The sequence below is a fragment of the Cheilinus undulatus genome, linkage group 15 (genome assembly GCF_018320785.1).
Source record: "Cheilinus undulatus linkage group 15, ASM1832078v1, whole genome shotgun sequence".
In the NCBI taxonomy this organism is placed as follows: domain Eukaryota; kingdom Metazoa; phylum Chordata; class Actinopteri; order Labriformes; family Labridae; genus Cheilinus; species Cheilinus undulatus.
The window spans coordinates 34,302,957-34,316,969 of NC_054879.1; the positions used below are offsets into that span (position 1 = coordinate 34,302,957).

The window sequence follows — 14,013 nt, forward strand, 5'->3', positions numbered from 1 at the left end:
GACATAAGGGCAGCAAAACCCATTTTTAGCTCTGGTGTTTCAGAGCTTCTGCGTACCCAACACCAACATGCAGATGTTCTTTATCTTACCTACACTACCACATGACAATCACAGCCCTAACAGCACTGATCCTTTCATCAGAGCCAGCCCAGGCCCCCCAATGGCCCCAACAAACCATATACAATCATTCCTGGTGCTTATATTAAACATGAAAAAGAAAGGCAAGGAGAACACAAGAGGAACTAGAAAAGACAGTGAAGAGGGACCTTAGAAAGAGGACGGGGTAAGTAGAGGGAGGTGCTTGGACTGTTGCTATACTTCCCCCTACTCCTTCATTTTCATAAGGGAAGAAAGGACATCTGCCTAGCCGCCTTGTGCAGAGAAAGTGACAAAAATAGGAAAAAAATATCAAAATTAGGGGAAAACAAGGGATGAATGGGTTAGGGTAGAAAAAATGGTGAAATATAGCAAAAAAGGGTTTACTGTGAAAAAAGTGGCAAAAAGGGAGCGCAGATGGTTGAGTGGTTTAAGGCGCTACCCATGTACGCGTGCGGCCCGGGTCCGAATCTGGCCTGTGGCCCTTTACTGCATATCTCTCCCCACTCTCTTCCCTGTTTCCGACTCAATCCATTGTCCTTCCTCTATCAAATAGAGGCATGAAAAGGCCCAAAAATAAAAATCTTTTAAAAGGGCAAAAAGCAGCTATAATGAGTTGAAAGTGGCAAAAGAAGTAGCCAATATAAGCAGCAATGAGATTCTAGTAGAAATAGGTTAAAGTTGACAAAGTGGCAAAAAAGGGGCAAAATAATGAAAAATGGATTCAATGAAAAGAAAAAAAACTATCAAAATCAGCAAAAAAGTACTAAAAATGGTCACAGAATTGGGAATTTTTGGCAAAAAAATGGCAACAAAAAACACAAACATAAAAAACTGATGAAACGTGGCACCATGGGGTTTATACAGGAAAAAGAGGGAAAAAAGCCAAAATGGGGTTTTGAGTGGTTAAAAGTAAAGGTTAAAAAGTTGGCAAAAATGGGTGAAAATCATCAAAAATGGGTTAAAATGAGCCAAAAGATTTACGATAAAGCTGTAAAAATAGCATAAAAGACACTAAAAGACTTGACAAAAATGGGCAGAAAAAGTAGTGAAAGGGATAAAACTGGCATGAAAGAATTACTCCAACATCAGAACCTAGTAATAGCTTAATAGCCACCAATGCTACTGATCCAACACACATGCATTGACATCATCATTAAATCACAACAAGCAAGGGCCCATTCTCAGGGTCTGGGGCCCGGCCAAATCTTTGGGCTCAACTGTGAGACTTTCATAACCCAGCAACTTGAAGTGCCAGTGAGACCCGCCTAAAAACTGAGGTTGTGAAATGCTGGCCTGTTTGTGGGCATAAGCTTTAAAGATCCAGCCTGGGGAGAGCAGATCAGCCTTTGCTGTAAACGGTGTTATAAAGTCCTCCCAGGCTCTGTAGGAAACTCACTGTCTAAAAACATGACCCTGCTGATGTCACCAGGGTTATCTTAGCATGAGTATATTTAGAGCAGACAGACCACCTGCATTCAAAATGAAGGAATGAAGTTTTAAAGATGAGGGCAGAAAGGTCTTAAAAGTCAGTTTCATGATGGGGAAAATAAGTTTTATTTACTGCTTGAGGTACTGAGGCAGAAAAGTCAGGACACCTTGGCCTCTGGTGTTTTGACTTTAAATAGTCCTATAACTTTACAGCAGTGCAGTTTTAATGCAAGAGTTCCGCTTTTACTCTAAATAATGTATTTCTCCTGTAAAATAATACCAGGAAGTGTGTGAAAGCTTTTTGCTGTGTCATTTAATCTGGTCTGCTGTTGTGCATGCTGCAGGAAACCTAACCTCTGCATACCCAGCGAGGGAGATGCTTAATCATGAAAAAGTTAAAGCCTTAAAATCTGCCTGAACCAAACATTCAGGAAAAACACAGGTCAGTGTCAAAGTACAAGTAATGAAAAGCTGAGAAGCAGTGAGCCCATGTTGTCTCGCTTTTAGCTCCCTCCCTCCCCCCTCCCCTCCCCTCTCCTCCTCCCTGCAGGGTGAGGCGTGGAGGGGCAGGTTAGGGTTAAGGTTATGTAGATGCTGCCCCTAAGTGGCAGATGTAATTACTGCATACTGAACTGGCGTAACCCGCACCACTGATGCGTGTGTGGGCATGAATGTGTGGCACACAGACACACACACTGGCACTGTGCATGTGGGCTAATTGCTGTGTGTAGCAGAGGGTGTAAATAAGTCAGCAGTGGTTTTTATCACACTCTCCTCTTCCTCGTATTTCTCTTTCCCAGTCGCCCTCCTAGTTTCCATCTGTTTTTCTCTCTGCCTCACACTTTTCTTTCTCTCTTTATTTCCCCTCTCTCTTTCTCTCTCTCTCTCGTACTCACACTCAGCATGAATAAAGCAGCAAGCCAGGTTCATGGACATGAATATTTATGAGAGTTTATGCACGCGCTGCGATGCTTTAAAACAACAACAGCCTCACAGATTGTGCCTGCCAATTGAGCGAGCTCCGGTTCACGTGTGCGTGTGTATTTGTGCGTGATTATGTGTGTAGCAGCAGGTGTAAAGTAGAGAAAGAGATTCCTGCTGGGTGTCCGCTGGCTCTGGTGATTTCCATCCACGTCTCTCCATCTCCCTCCTTCTGGGCCTCACATGTTCTCTGTTACTGTGTCACACATACACAAAAACTCACTCACAATGCTTTTCATGTTTGCTCCTTGCACATGTAGTTTCCTACATTGGCTTTTCTTGATTTATTTTTCTCTCTCTATGACTCAGCCTGGCATCCCCCCTCTTCTGTCTCTCTCTCTATCTGCGTGCGTGTAGTGTGTGCATGAGTGTGTATCTTGTCAGTGCGATGACGTACATAACTAGTGTTGGCAGTTATCAGGGCTGTCCGTCACATGGCTGTGACACATTTCTCTGTGTCTCCAGAGATTTGTTTGCGGTCATGCTCGAGTGCTCGCTCGCACAGGAGCATTGCAAGGTCTTGCAGCAGCACAGGTCAGCAGAAGGATATTCTGCGGAGGGCGTTTTGTCAGACTGCACATGCAGCCACACAAACACCTTTAAACACATTTGCACACGCAGCAGCTCGGTCCCGTCGGGTAGCAACAAAGCTGGCTGAGCAAACAGCGAGCTGCTTGTTCGTTATCTTCGCGGGGTGTTTGTTTACTGATCCACACAAGCTTTGCCTTGAGTCACAATGTGAAGTGTCTACTTGTGTGTCTCTATATGTGTGTGTGTTAGTTTGTGAAACTTGTGCAGAGGGTTTTTTCTGCCAAATTTTACTTTTACATGTTGCCAGCATCCTGAAGAACATCCTGCGCTGCAAGGACAGTTGGGTTTGTCTGTTGAGGGCTCTCAGGCAGGACACGCAGCTTTGACAAAACACATCCAGGGATCCACTCTCCAGCTGCTCCAGAGAGTGTCGCTTTGATTCTTCAGCGTTTCTTCCGGGTTTTTCCTGCAGGATGCTTTTTGGTTTCTGCTGCCCACAGTCAATATCTGTAGAAAATTTGATCATGCAAGTATTCAAAATATATTTGAAGCTATTTGATTCAGGAACATGAAAATATCTCATTTTATTGACCAAAACCTTCAAATATAAATAAAAATGTCTGTTGTTTAGCAGGATATCCACAGCAGATGGTGTTTTCTGTGCTGTTATTCACAGTTAAAGGTATAACTACACAATCTTCACTTTTTTGAATAAGCACAAAAATCATGATAAGATAGTTTCACGATTGAAAGTTTGTAACCATCAAATGCAGGTATTTTTGTGTGGGGTGAATTTTCTTAACCTACTGGCCACTAGGGTGGATGAATTTTGACAGTGAATAGTTTTCTGCTTGGCTGAAATGGAGACTTAACAAACCTCAAGATAATACAGTTCCTATAAAAAGGAAAATGCAATTTCACTTCATTCTTCTATGCAAAACTGCTCAAGCTCTGCCAGGTTACACGGGGATCAGGCGTGAACAGTCCTTTTCAAGTCCAACCACAAATTCCCCTGCTGTATTTTGGTCTGGGCTTTGACTGGGCCACTCCAGAACAATCACCTTGTTATTTTATTTTTATGAAGCCTAGCGTTAGTTCATGCAGAACATGGAAGTCATACGAGCAGATCATCCAATGGCCAGCTGATCCCAATTATCACCTCCAAGCTCCTACAGCCAATCACATCTCTTTCTCTCAGCATGGTGGTCCATTTAAATAAAAAGCCCTTCTGCTTGCACTAATGCTGATACACCATGCTGCTGTTGCTAGCCAAGCTTAACCTTCTCCACCCCAGCCTCCTCCTTTAATGTCCCCACCTTAGGGCACTACTGGGCAGAAAGGAGGATTGACACAACCCTGGTCACACTCTATCTGTCCTTGCATTTACCAGGGGCATGGAAAAATTATCTATTTACAAAATAACTACATCCAAAACTTTAGGGTGGAGTAAGGGGCATTGTAGTATGTAAGCACAGCTGAGGGTACCGTCTGGGCAGGTATTAGGGTTGCCAGGAGCCCCTGGTTGTGCTGTGGATGTTCCAAGGGCCTGAAATCTACCAGCGGTCTCTGACATACCACCAGGGGTGAAAAGCCCTGACCACCCTCACTCCAGCGTGGGGTCGTGGCATGTCGGGGCCCACAATGAATCCTTAATGCCCTACATGCTTAAAACTTATGCACATAACAAGGGGCGACCAATACTGTTTTTTTTTTCAGGACAGATACAGATTATTTGTTGTTCATGAGACTGCTAACTGATACAACACCGTACGATATGATACCATCCAAGTCCATATGACACCATCCCATACGATATAATACAGTGTGACACCATACAATACGATACGACAACTTGTCTTTGACTCAAATGCAGTCGACATTAACCTCCCTCCATGATCTGACATAAAATAATATAACCAACGAAATTCAACATTTTATACGATAATCCTTTTCATATACTAAACATTTACACAACAATGACAAGTTAAAAGTATAAAGAATACTAAAACTTCAGAACAGTCTGCAGCCTTGGTGATAGAACAATTAAAAATACTAAATTTAACACATTTAAAACTCAGTAAAAGATAAAGCTACAGTTTGTAATTAGTCAATGTTTCAGCCATTAAAATTCACCACACACCAAAACATCTTCTGAAAAATCCTTGAATTTGATGTTGAAGTGCATCCAGAAAACCTGCCGCTGTTATTTTTACTTTCTCTGTGAGTGAGTGTGAGCTCAGTGGGTGGCGAAGGGTACGGCTTTCTCCTGATAACCGTCTGTAATCTGCCGTGCGTCATTAACGTCGCGGCCGCTGCGCCCGCGCCGCACATAATTACGGTTTCATTCCCCTCTGCTTCCCGAGCAGCGCAGGGGCCTCTGACACGGGAGGACTGTGATTAAAAACACGAGGCTCTTTAGCCGCACTCTTCCTCCCTCCTTCCACTCCTCCTCCTCCTCCTCCACTCTTCCACATCCTGTCTGTTGCACACTGAAATTCCTCAAATGCCGGTCTCTGCACCTCACCTAAATTTTATCAGAGACTACCAGCTCCTGCTTTCCTTTTAACCCAATTTCTTTTTTCTCTGCAGATTTTTCAGGAACAAAAGCGCATAGAGTCTCTTCCAGGAAGTGTCCTTCAGGCTCCTGGTTTGCCCTTTCTGAGATATTGCTCCAAGTACTTACACACGCACACTTGAGGTGACAGAGGAGCTTAGCATGACCAGTGATGTCATATCATTGCTTCCCTTTATGATGGACATTTATAGGCCCCAGCTTATCGTTTGCCTCTGGGTGATGCTGTTACAGGCCAGTCAGCTGATCAGATTCATGCGCTACATGATGGAAACTTGGCTCCTATATTAACCCAAACACACATACACACATTTAAGATTAAAAAAACACTGGGGGGCTCTCGTGATTTTCATATGAATTGTTTAAACGCCTGCGTTGGAGCTTGCACGCCTCAGGGTCTTTCTAGTGAGTAATTAATTTCCAGCATGTGGGGGTAGAGACCAGAGCTTGTGGGCCTGCCTGCTGGCTCTGACTTTGTGTATGAGAGAGAGAGGAAAAAGAGAGAGAGAGGGCTCCGTGCTGGCTCGGCTCCTGCGTCCTAGCCTTGGGGATGAGAAGGAGAGGAGGGGAAGGAGGGGTGTTGAACCAGCACAGCGCAGAAAATCGATCCAAGGGGCCGCGCTTCCCGGCCTCTTTCCGGACGCAAGAGTCCTCCTCTCCCGGGAATTAGATAACGGCTTGTAAAAGCTCTCCACTGCTGCTTTTCTCCCCCTCTCTTTCCTTGACGTTAAGCTGCTGCTGCATCTCTCCGTCTTCCCGCTTGCAACGCTCATCCAGATATTGAATTCATCCCCATTCACGTTTGCTGCAAAGTATTGGCTTGTGGTTTAATTGGAATCCCCGTTTCTTCTCATAACTTGTGTGGATATTGCATATTATCAGCAGGTTAATATTTTATTAGCTTTTAATTGGCCTTTGTTGTTTGCTTCAGTGCACTGATCTATCAGTTAAGACCCGCACTCGGAGAGTGTGGAAGATAGGGATGTTAATTTGTGCCTTGTTTTCTCTGCACGGGTCAGCAGTACAGTTGTCATATCAGATTTTTTTTTAACTCATACCAATACAGTACTTTTAAAAACCAAGCAACATCAGCACTTGTGTTGAAAACATGGCACCAAAAACAAAAGTCCAAAGCACCTGATACTGGATGATATTTATTGTTTCAATCATCAAAACTGCAAACAAAGTATGTCTATTTTATTGAAGCTATGTCACCTTTTTTGGTCAACCAATTGCTGCCTTTCTGTCATTTCTTTAGCTCTCATACTTTTCAAAGTAATTTGAGTAAGTGGCTCCTTCTGCTCCTCACTTAAATTAGGGCACTGTCTCACTAGGGCCATTTCCCTTGCACTATTCTGAAGCATACTGGTACCCACTCCCCAGTCCCCCACTGACCTCCACTCACACTACTCTAAGCCCAATCAGGCCTGATCATGGATATGCCATCACATTGTTTTATGACACATGCCGTTTGTGGTCCCACTGAGTAAGCACAATGGAGAAACACGCTGACAACATGACAGTAACTTTACTCACTGTGTAGCTTATTTTAAGCTGCTTTGATTGGAAACAGCTGTCTAACACTCCAGCATTCAATCAATCAATCAATTTTTGTTTGTATAGCGCCAATTTAAAACTGAAGTTATCTCAAGATGCTGTACAAAGAGGGTAGGTCCAGACCACACCCTCAGTTGTGGCCTATCATTATAGACCAGCATTAATTACTAATATTATAATAAAGACTATACCCTATTATAATAAAGACCAGTGTTAAATTTATTACAGAAAATATGGCAGTGAAGTATTGCTCTTGGATTGAATGAATGAATGAATTGTGAGAGGAATAATTGTGGAGAGTAATGGTTCTATCACTATAGTCTGCCTACATGGTACCAGTTCCAACACATCTGATACCTACCAGACCAACACAGATATCAATAATTAATTTCGATACCCTGCCACCCAATGAAAGGCAAGTGATATGTTGTGGATTTTTTTCGATTTGTGTGTCAAGTTACACCAGGTTCCTTTTCTTATCCCATGCTTGACTGGCACCTTACCAAGATATTTCTTACAAATCATTTACCCGGACAGCCTTTCTTCTTCTGCTGACTGTTTGAAAGTATCGATTCAGCCACTGTTTAGGCATCGGCACCATACAAAAAATGTTGATTTAGCTACGGTATCAGAAAAAACACAAACGATACCCAACCATAGCAGCCCATCACCAAACATGGACCCGGACAGGGAGTCAGGAATGACAAATAATCTTTTAGTGTGTAAATAGGATAGCATTTGCTTCCTAGTATCTGACTCCTGTTGTAATTATGGCTGACACCATCTTGCCTGCATCCCTGACGATCTGTGAACTCGCACGCAGTCCCAAGGACAGTCAGGATGTGGTGATTAATCAGGATCACACTTTGTGTTGCAAGTCTGTCTGCCAAAACAGGACAAGATTTTTGTTGCAAAGTCTTAAATGTTGCCATTGCAAAAGACAAAATAAAAATCCTAGTGTGATGGCATCAGACTATGATGCATCATGTTCATACTACTTGCCTGTTCTTGAGCTCATGCACAGGCAATCAGGCTGTAGCCCTCCTCTTCCATCAGTCCTGGGGCCAAGGAAATGTACCGTGCCTGTGCACTGTACAGAGCACTCACACTGGTCAAACAAACTGGACTTTGGGGCTTAAATCTGCTATATTGAGAGCTATTCTTGGTGGGAGGGTTGTAAAGGTAGGATGGGTGTGCTCCATTTATTGCTCATGACAAATCCTATGGACAAGAGGAGCGCATCACAACATTTTCGGCAGTAATTGTTAAACTTGCTTTATCTTGTTTTCGTGCTTGTACTTGAAATTTAAAGTAGATTAATCGCTGGGCCATGCTATCTATCAGTCATTACAATAGCAAGGAATTGTTGTATCATTGTGTAGGCATTTGGCTAGTGATTACAGAGGCTGTTCTAGCCAGACCACCTGGTTTCAAATCCGGCCCATGGCTCCGTTACCGCATAGCATTCCCCACTCACTCTTCAGTTTTAGACTTTATCTACAATCATATCTCTATCTATAACAGCCCAAAAATATATCTTTAAAAAGTGGTATCAATAAGAATTGAAGTATCAGTAATTTTCCCAGCTTTAGTCAGCAGTCTTTTTATTCTCTCCCTCAGGTCTCCCTGGCAGAGGAGATCAAGCCGTTGAAGTGGTATCCCTCCGTCTACCTCCTGGTGTCTATCTTCCCCCTCATCAACAGGTAACACACTTTTACACACACTCGGCTACACACCTGTACGGCACATAAACCCTCTCCGCTGTGTTGTTTTATTTGCATGTCGGCCTCACTCTGCTGTCTTATCTCGCTCTCAACCCATCACCCTCCCTCCCTCCCTTTCTCTCTCCTGTCCTTCTCTCTCTTATCTGAACTCTCGGAAGGCTCCGCTCTCTCTGTAGCAGCGCCGACACCAAAGGAGATTGTGTGTTTGAGACTGTGTGTGGAGCGTTTTATTGGCTTTTTTAAAACCAGGGCTTCTCCGGCTGATGGGTGGTGGGAGGAGGCGGGTGGTCCAGTAAATGATAACCCCAGCGCTGTTATTACTCCTTCGCTCCCTCTCTGTCTCTCTCTCTCTCTCATTCCCTCTTTCTTTTATTCTCTCCCTCCCCCTCGCTCCCTCTCTTCCTCCCAGCAGTGCCCGGTGTGATTGACAGGTCAGGGTTACTAAGTGATTAGCTGCGGCGGCTCTGCTTGTCGCCACGGCGATGTAGGCGGAGACACAGGTCAATTACAGGGTCAACGTCTCTCAAAGGCTCCGCTTAAACACTGCCCATCCCCCCCCCCCATCGTCACCTTCTTTACCTCCTCCCCCTTTTGCCTCCTTCACCTCTCCATCCATTCCTGTCCCCTCCTCCTCCTCTCGTGTCCCGGCTGTCGGCTGATGAAGATGACAAACTGCATCCTGCGCTCACCCCAAGCTGCCCTCATCTCCCTACCTCCCTCTGTCCTTTTTCCTTCCCTGCTTAATGTCAGTGTCCTCTTCCTCCCTTTCCTCTTTTCTGATCTTTAGGATTCCCATGCACCCTGGAAAACCTGGAAAACAGTGACCAATTTTCCAGTCACAAAAAGCACAAAATTAGAGAGAAAAAGTAAAGTATCTGGGAAAATCTCAGAATAATTTTTAAATTCAACATAAAAAATTAGGTGCTGTACATCCACAGGTGTATTTACATTATTCTATGATGAATCATCTTCATTTATAAGTTAGTAAGAGTCATCTTTATAGCCACTCACTGCACATCTTTGAATCCGGGTTGACAGGATTTTACGATATTTTAAATAAAAATTAAGCTAATGACCGATGTTTTACTCTTTATGTCTTTTGGTGTTGCCCTCCCACAATGCCAACATTTTCTCTCATCTATGACCATGAAAACAGATCAGAGATTGTCCAACAGGTCACACCTTCTGCCCAGTAATACATCTCTGCTCTAAATCAGCAGTTTAGTGGGCTAAGTGTCTGAATTGTAAACAGATTTTTGCCAAAAGAGCCGATTTAGTTCAATACCAATGTTACACCAATGCATCTGTGGACATGGTGTTTGTTTGTCAGGTCATGTATGGGAGCATATGCTGGATCAGCACTTAGCAATGTGACCCCTAGTCCTGTACTGCTCTAGCCTCCTGATGGCCGTCATCCACACCTGCACCAGGTCCATGCCCCATATCTCCAGGTATCCTCCCAGCTGCCCCCTCCTTAATGCACACAGTTGCCCCCCGGTGTCTGGACCAGCCCACTGGGTCACCATCTGGGGGACGAGGCATCCCCAAATGCCTGGATCTTTGTTTTGATCCAGGAGATGTGCATTCTCAATGCTTCAGCCTCCTCACTTAGCAAGTTAAGAGCCCCCACAAGGATATCTACAGTCTCCGCATCATCAGCAAAATCTAGATCAGTGGTCTGGACTTTGCCGATGACACTCCACAGTTTGCTGCCCCTGTTACCCGCCCCCATTATACAGTCAATATAGGTAATAAAGAAGATAAGGGCTCACCCCAGAATCAACTGGGAAGAAATCAGAAATGGGGGCACCACACTTCGCTGCACTCTCTGTACCTATAATTGCCTATAATCCACCCTATAATTGCCAATACTGATATTTAACTTTTTCAACTAATATCTGTATATCTATAGCAATATCATGTTGATAATATTGTGCACCTCTAGCAGTAGATCTTATATTGGCCTATATTGGCTGAAAATATTGTCAGTATGTATGAGAACATTTATGGAGTTTTACGCAGGAATTGCAGATGTTTGTCAACCTAAGTCTTTTTTGATCAGCCTTAAAATTTTTCAGAGTATTTTGAATGTCAAAGTATCACATGTGTTTAATATTGATAAATGCATACCATGCAGATGTCCTAAGTCAATGAATCATCGTGTTTAACAACCATGATCAATCAGTTTAACTGTGATTATGATTTTGGCTATAATTAGGCAGCCCTAGTTCCTGTCATACCGGCGTAATTGTCACTGAAAATGACCTGAAAAGTCCTGGAAAATTACCTCTGGAAAAGAATGGGAACCCTGAGTCTCTAATAAAGCTACATTATCCCCACATTTCCTCTTTCTCTTCCTTCCTCTGTGTTTTTATGTCACCTTCTCTCCTCCTTCTTTTCCTCCTCTCATTTTCCCTTCCTTCGCCACACAAAGCCGCCTCTCTCTCTCTCTCCTCCTGAGCAAACGCAGCCTCTCTCGCTCCGCTCTGCTCCGCTCCACTCTGCCTTTCTCCTGAGAGCGAGCGAAGAGAAAACGGGAATGAATTGCTCTCTCGTCATCGTCCTCCACCTCCCCCCTCCCTCTGCTTCCTCCTCCTCCATCTCCCCCTGTTCGGCAGCGCTGGCTGTATATATCTCCGGCTCCTATTAATTTGTTAGCCTCCCCCCTCCCTCCTTCTTCCCCCTACTCACTCACCTCCCTCCCCCCCGGCTCATATCCTCCGCCTCCTCCTCCTCCCTTCTTTCTCCATCCTTCCCTCCCCTCCGCTGAGTGCTGGAGTGTGTAAAGTGTTTGTCACGGTGCCGTGCCGATGTCGCTGTGCTCTGCCGTGCGGAAGCAGCGCGCGGCAGACAGCCTTAGTGTGTGTTTTCCCCCGCATGTGTGTTAGTTGTGTAGGCGGGTGGTTGGTTTCGTGTCAAGGCGAATGTGCTGCGGCTGCTTGTTGTCGTGCGTGCGTGCGCCTACGTGCGTGTTGTTTTGCCTTGTATTGAGCGTGTGTGCTTTTGTATGGCTGTCTATGAGCATTTCTCTTGTGTTTGCGTGCTGAAAATATGTGTGTGTGCATGCCGAGGCTGTGTGTGAGTCTGAGTGGGGGATTATTTCTATCTGAGCCCCAAAGCCTCCTAAACAGGGCTTAGAGAGACGGCCCAGGGCAGCAGCTAAAGCCGTCGGGTAGAGCTCGCACTCCCCTCTCTCGCTCGCTCGCTTACCCTGCCTCCCCCTCCGCTCTCTCTCTCTCTCTGTTTCCCTCTCCCTGCCCTGATCCATTGCGTTAATACACAGACACTCCCACACAAACACACTCTTGTTTTTGGCCCTCATCTGCTACCGCGCACACACACAGACAGTCACACACGCCACACACAATTTTAATCTGTTCCAAATGCACACTGGTAAATGTGTTAATTCGACACCAGCTGTTGCGAATTGAAATGGGAAAGCGCTCCTACTCTTCCTCGCCCGCGCTCGCTCAAACACACATGGCAGAGTCATTATACATCATTTTGCCACACATATCTCCCTCCCGCTCTCTCTCCTCACTCATTCACTTGCCCTCATTTGGCGACACAAAAGTAGCACCAGACACTCACACCTTCGCACTTCTCACTCTCTCTTTGTCCTTCTTTTTCCCTCTCTGCCACTTCAGTCTCCCTCTTCTCCGTGCGCGTGCAAGCGCTGCCCGGGCACGACTAGAGTTTTCACAGTCTGCTTCTCACATCGCCTCCCCTGTGTGCTTTATGGTGTGGGTGTGTGTTTGTTTACAAGGCTTGTCTAGATTCCTACTGTGCGCGCTTGTACGCCTGTTTGCATAAATAAGCCCTCTCCTCGGAACTTAGCTGACGATCTCTGCGGCGTAGCGGCTTGATGTGTAGAGTGATCCTTCAGGACGGCCTGCTCCTCTTTTACGAGGACTTCTAGCTCCCTTTAAACACCCCGTCCCCTTCCTATGGAGTCATTATTGTTGCAAAACCCGGGAGCACATTTTAACGTTTTGGGAGCATGACCTCTTCACTTTGGGCTGTGATTTTTTTTCTCCAGACTTCTCATTTAAACCTTGTGCTCAAATCTGGCTTCATTGCCCTCATACCTTTAGTTCAGCCCCATTTTGAGACCTGAAAATCTTCAGAAACACCATCACATAGGACTGAAGTGTTTTCATATTTTTATTGAAAAAAAAGGGAAAGTCAGTGTGAACACTCGCCTTTGGTTAGGCACCTACAACCTGCCACGTTAAAATTATTTTCTCAAAATCTTCTCTTTAAATGTACTTTGTGGCCCAGCAAACTCTTTCATAGTAGCATATTAGCAGTGTACGAAGACACATTTGCAGCATAGTAAAAATGTTGGTGGAGTGTCACCAGTTAATCCAACACCAGTTAAACCGTGACACTGGTTCCATATGTCAGACAAAACAAATGATAAAAAGGGTGACATAAAAATAAAACTTCTGGCATCTTTATGTTACTTCTGAGACTTAAAATAATAACCTGCAGTTAAGTATTTTATGATCATTGAAAACGTGACTTAACGTGACTCAGTTTTTTAAGATAACGTTTCCATGGTTTAAAGTTGATGTTAAAAACCTGGCATGGTCCACCTGCAGTAGGCCCACATTTTGGGAAGCGCTGCTTTAGTGACTTGTTCAACTTTCATGTGCTTGTACTCAAAATATTCTCCTCTTATTCAAGTTTTGCTTGTTTGCGAAACTGCCGCTTACCTGGTTCCTTCATCCTTTAAAAATGATATGTACAGTCTTGTAAATTCGCCTTTGTCTTTGTTCTAAAATGCCATTTTCCTCCAAATAAAATGTTTTTAGTCACGAGTATTCAGGTAGCTGGTTAGCTTGGTTCATGCATTAAAAGCGCTGTAATAAAGATTTTGCAAAATGTCAAAAGGAATTGAATGATGAGTTTCACTTCCGGAACCAAAAATGCCAAAAATGCTGGTAGGTACTGCTGACGTGCATTGGTGGATACATCATAAAATTTGAGAGCAGAAAAAGTTTTGTACAAGTGCAGAGAAAGTGAAGTGAAAGCAGAGAAACTTTTGAGCACATGTAGAGAAAGTTTTGTACAAGTGCAGAGAAAGTTTGAAGTGAAAGGAAAGAACATTTTGAGTAC

The 14,013-nt window shown here is 44.3% G+C and overlaps 1 protein-coding gene across 3 annotated transcripts in view; it reads left to right on the forward strand.

Moving 5' to 3' along the window:
• Positions 1–14,013, forward strand: part of si:dkey-100n23.5 (cyclic AMP receptor-like protein A) — a 120,360-nt gene that overhangs the window by 59,470 nt on the left and 46,877 nt on the right. For all 3 annotated transcript variants that reach the window (XM_041807723.1, XM_041807725.1, XM_041807724.1), the window contains one exon: positions 8,789–8,871. In XM_041807723.1, the coding sequence (XP_041663657.1) occupies positions 8,789–8,871 (83 nt within the window). The remainder of the gene's footprint in view (positions 1–8,788; positions 8,872–14,013) is intronic.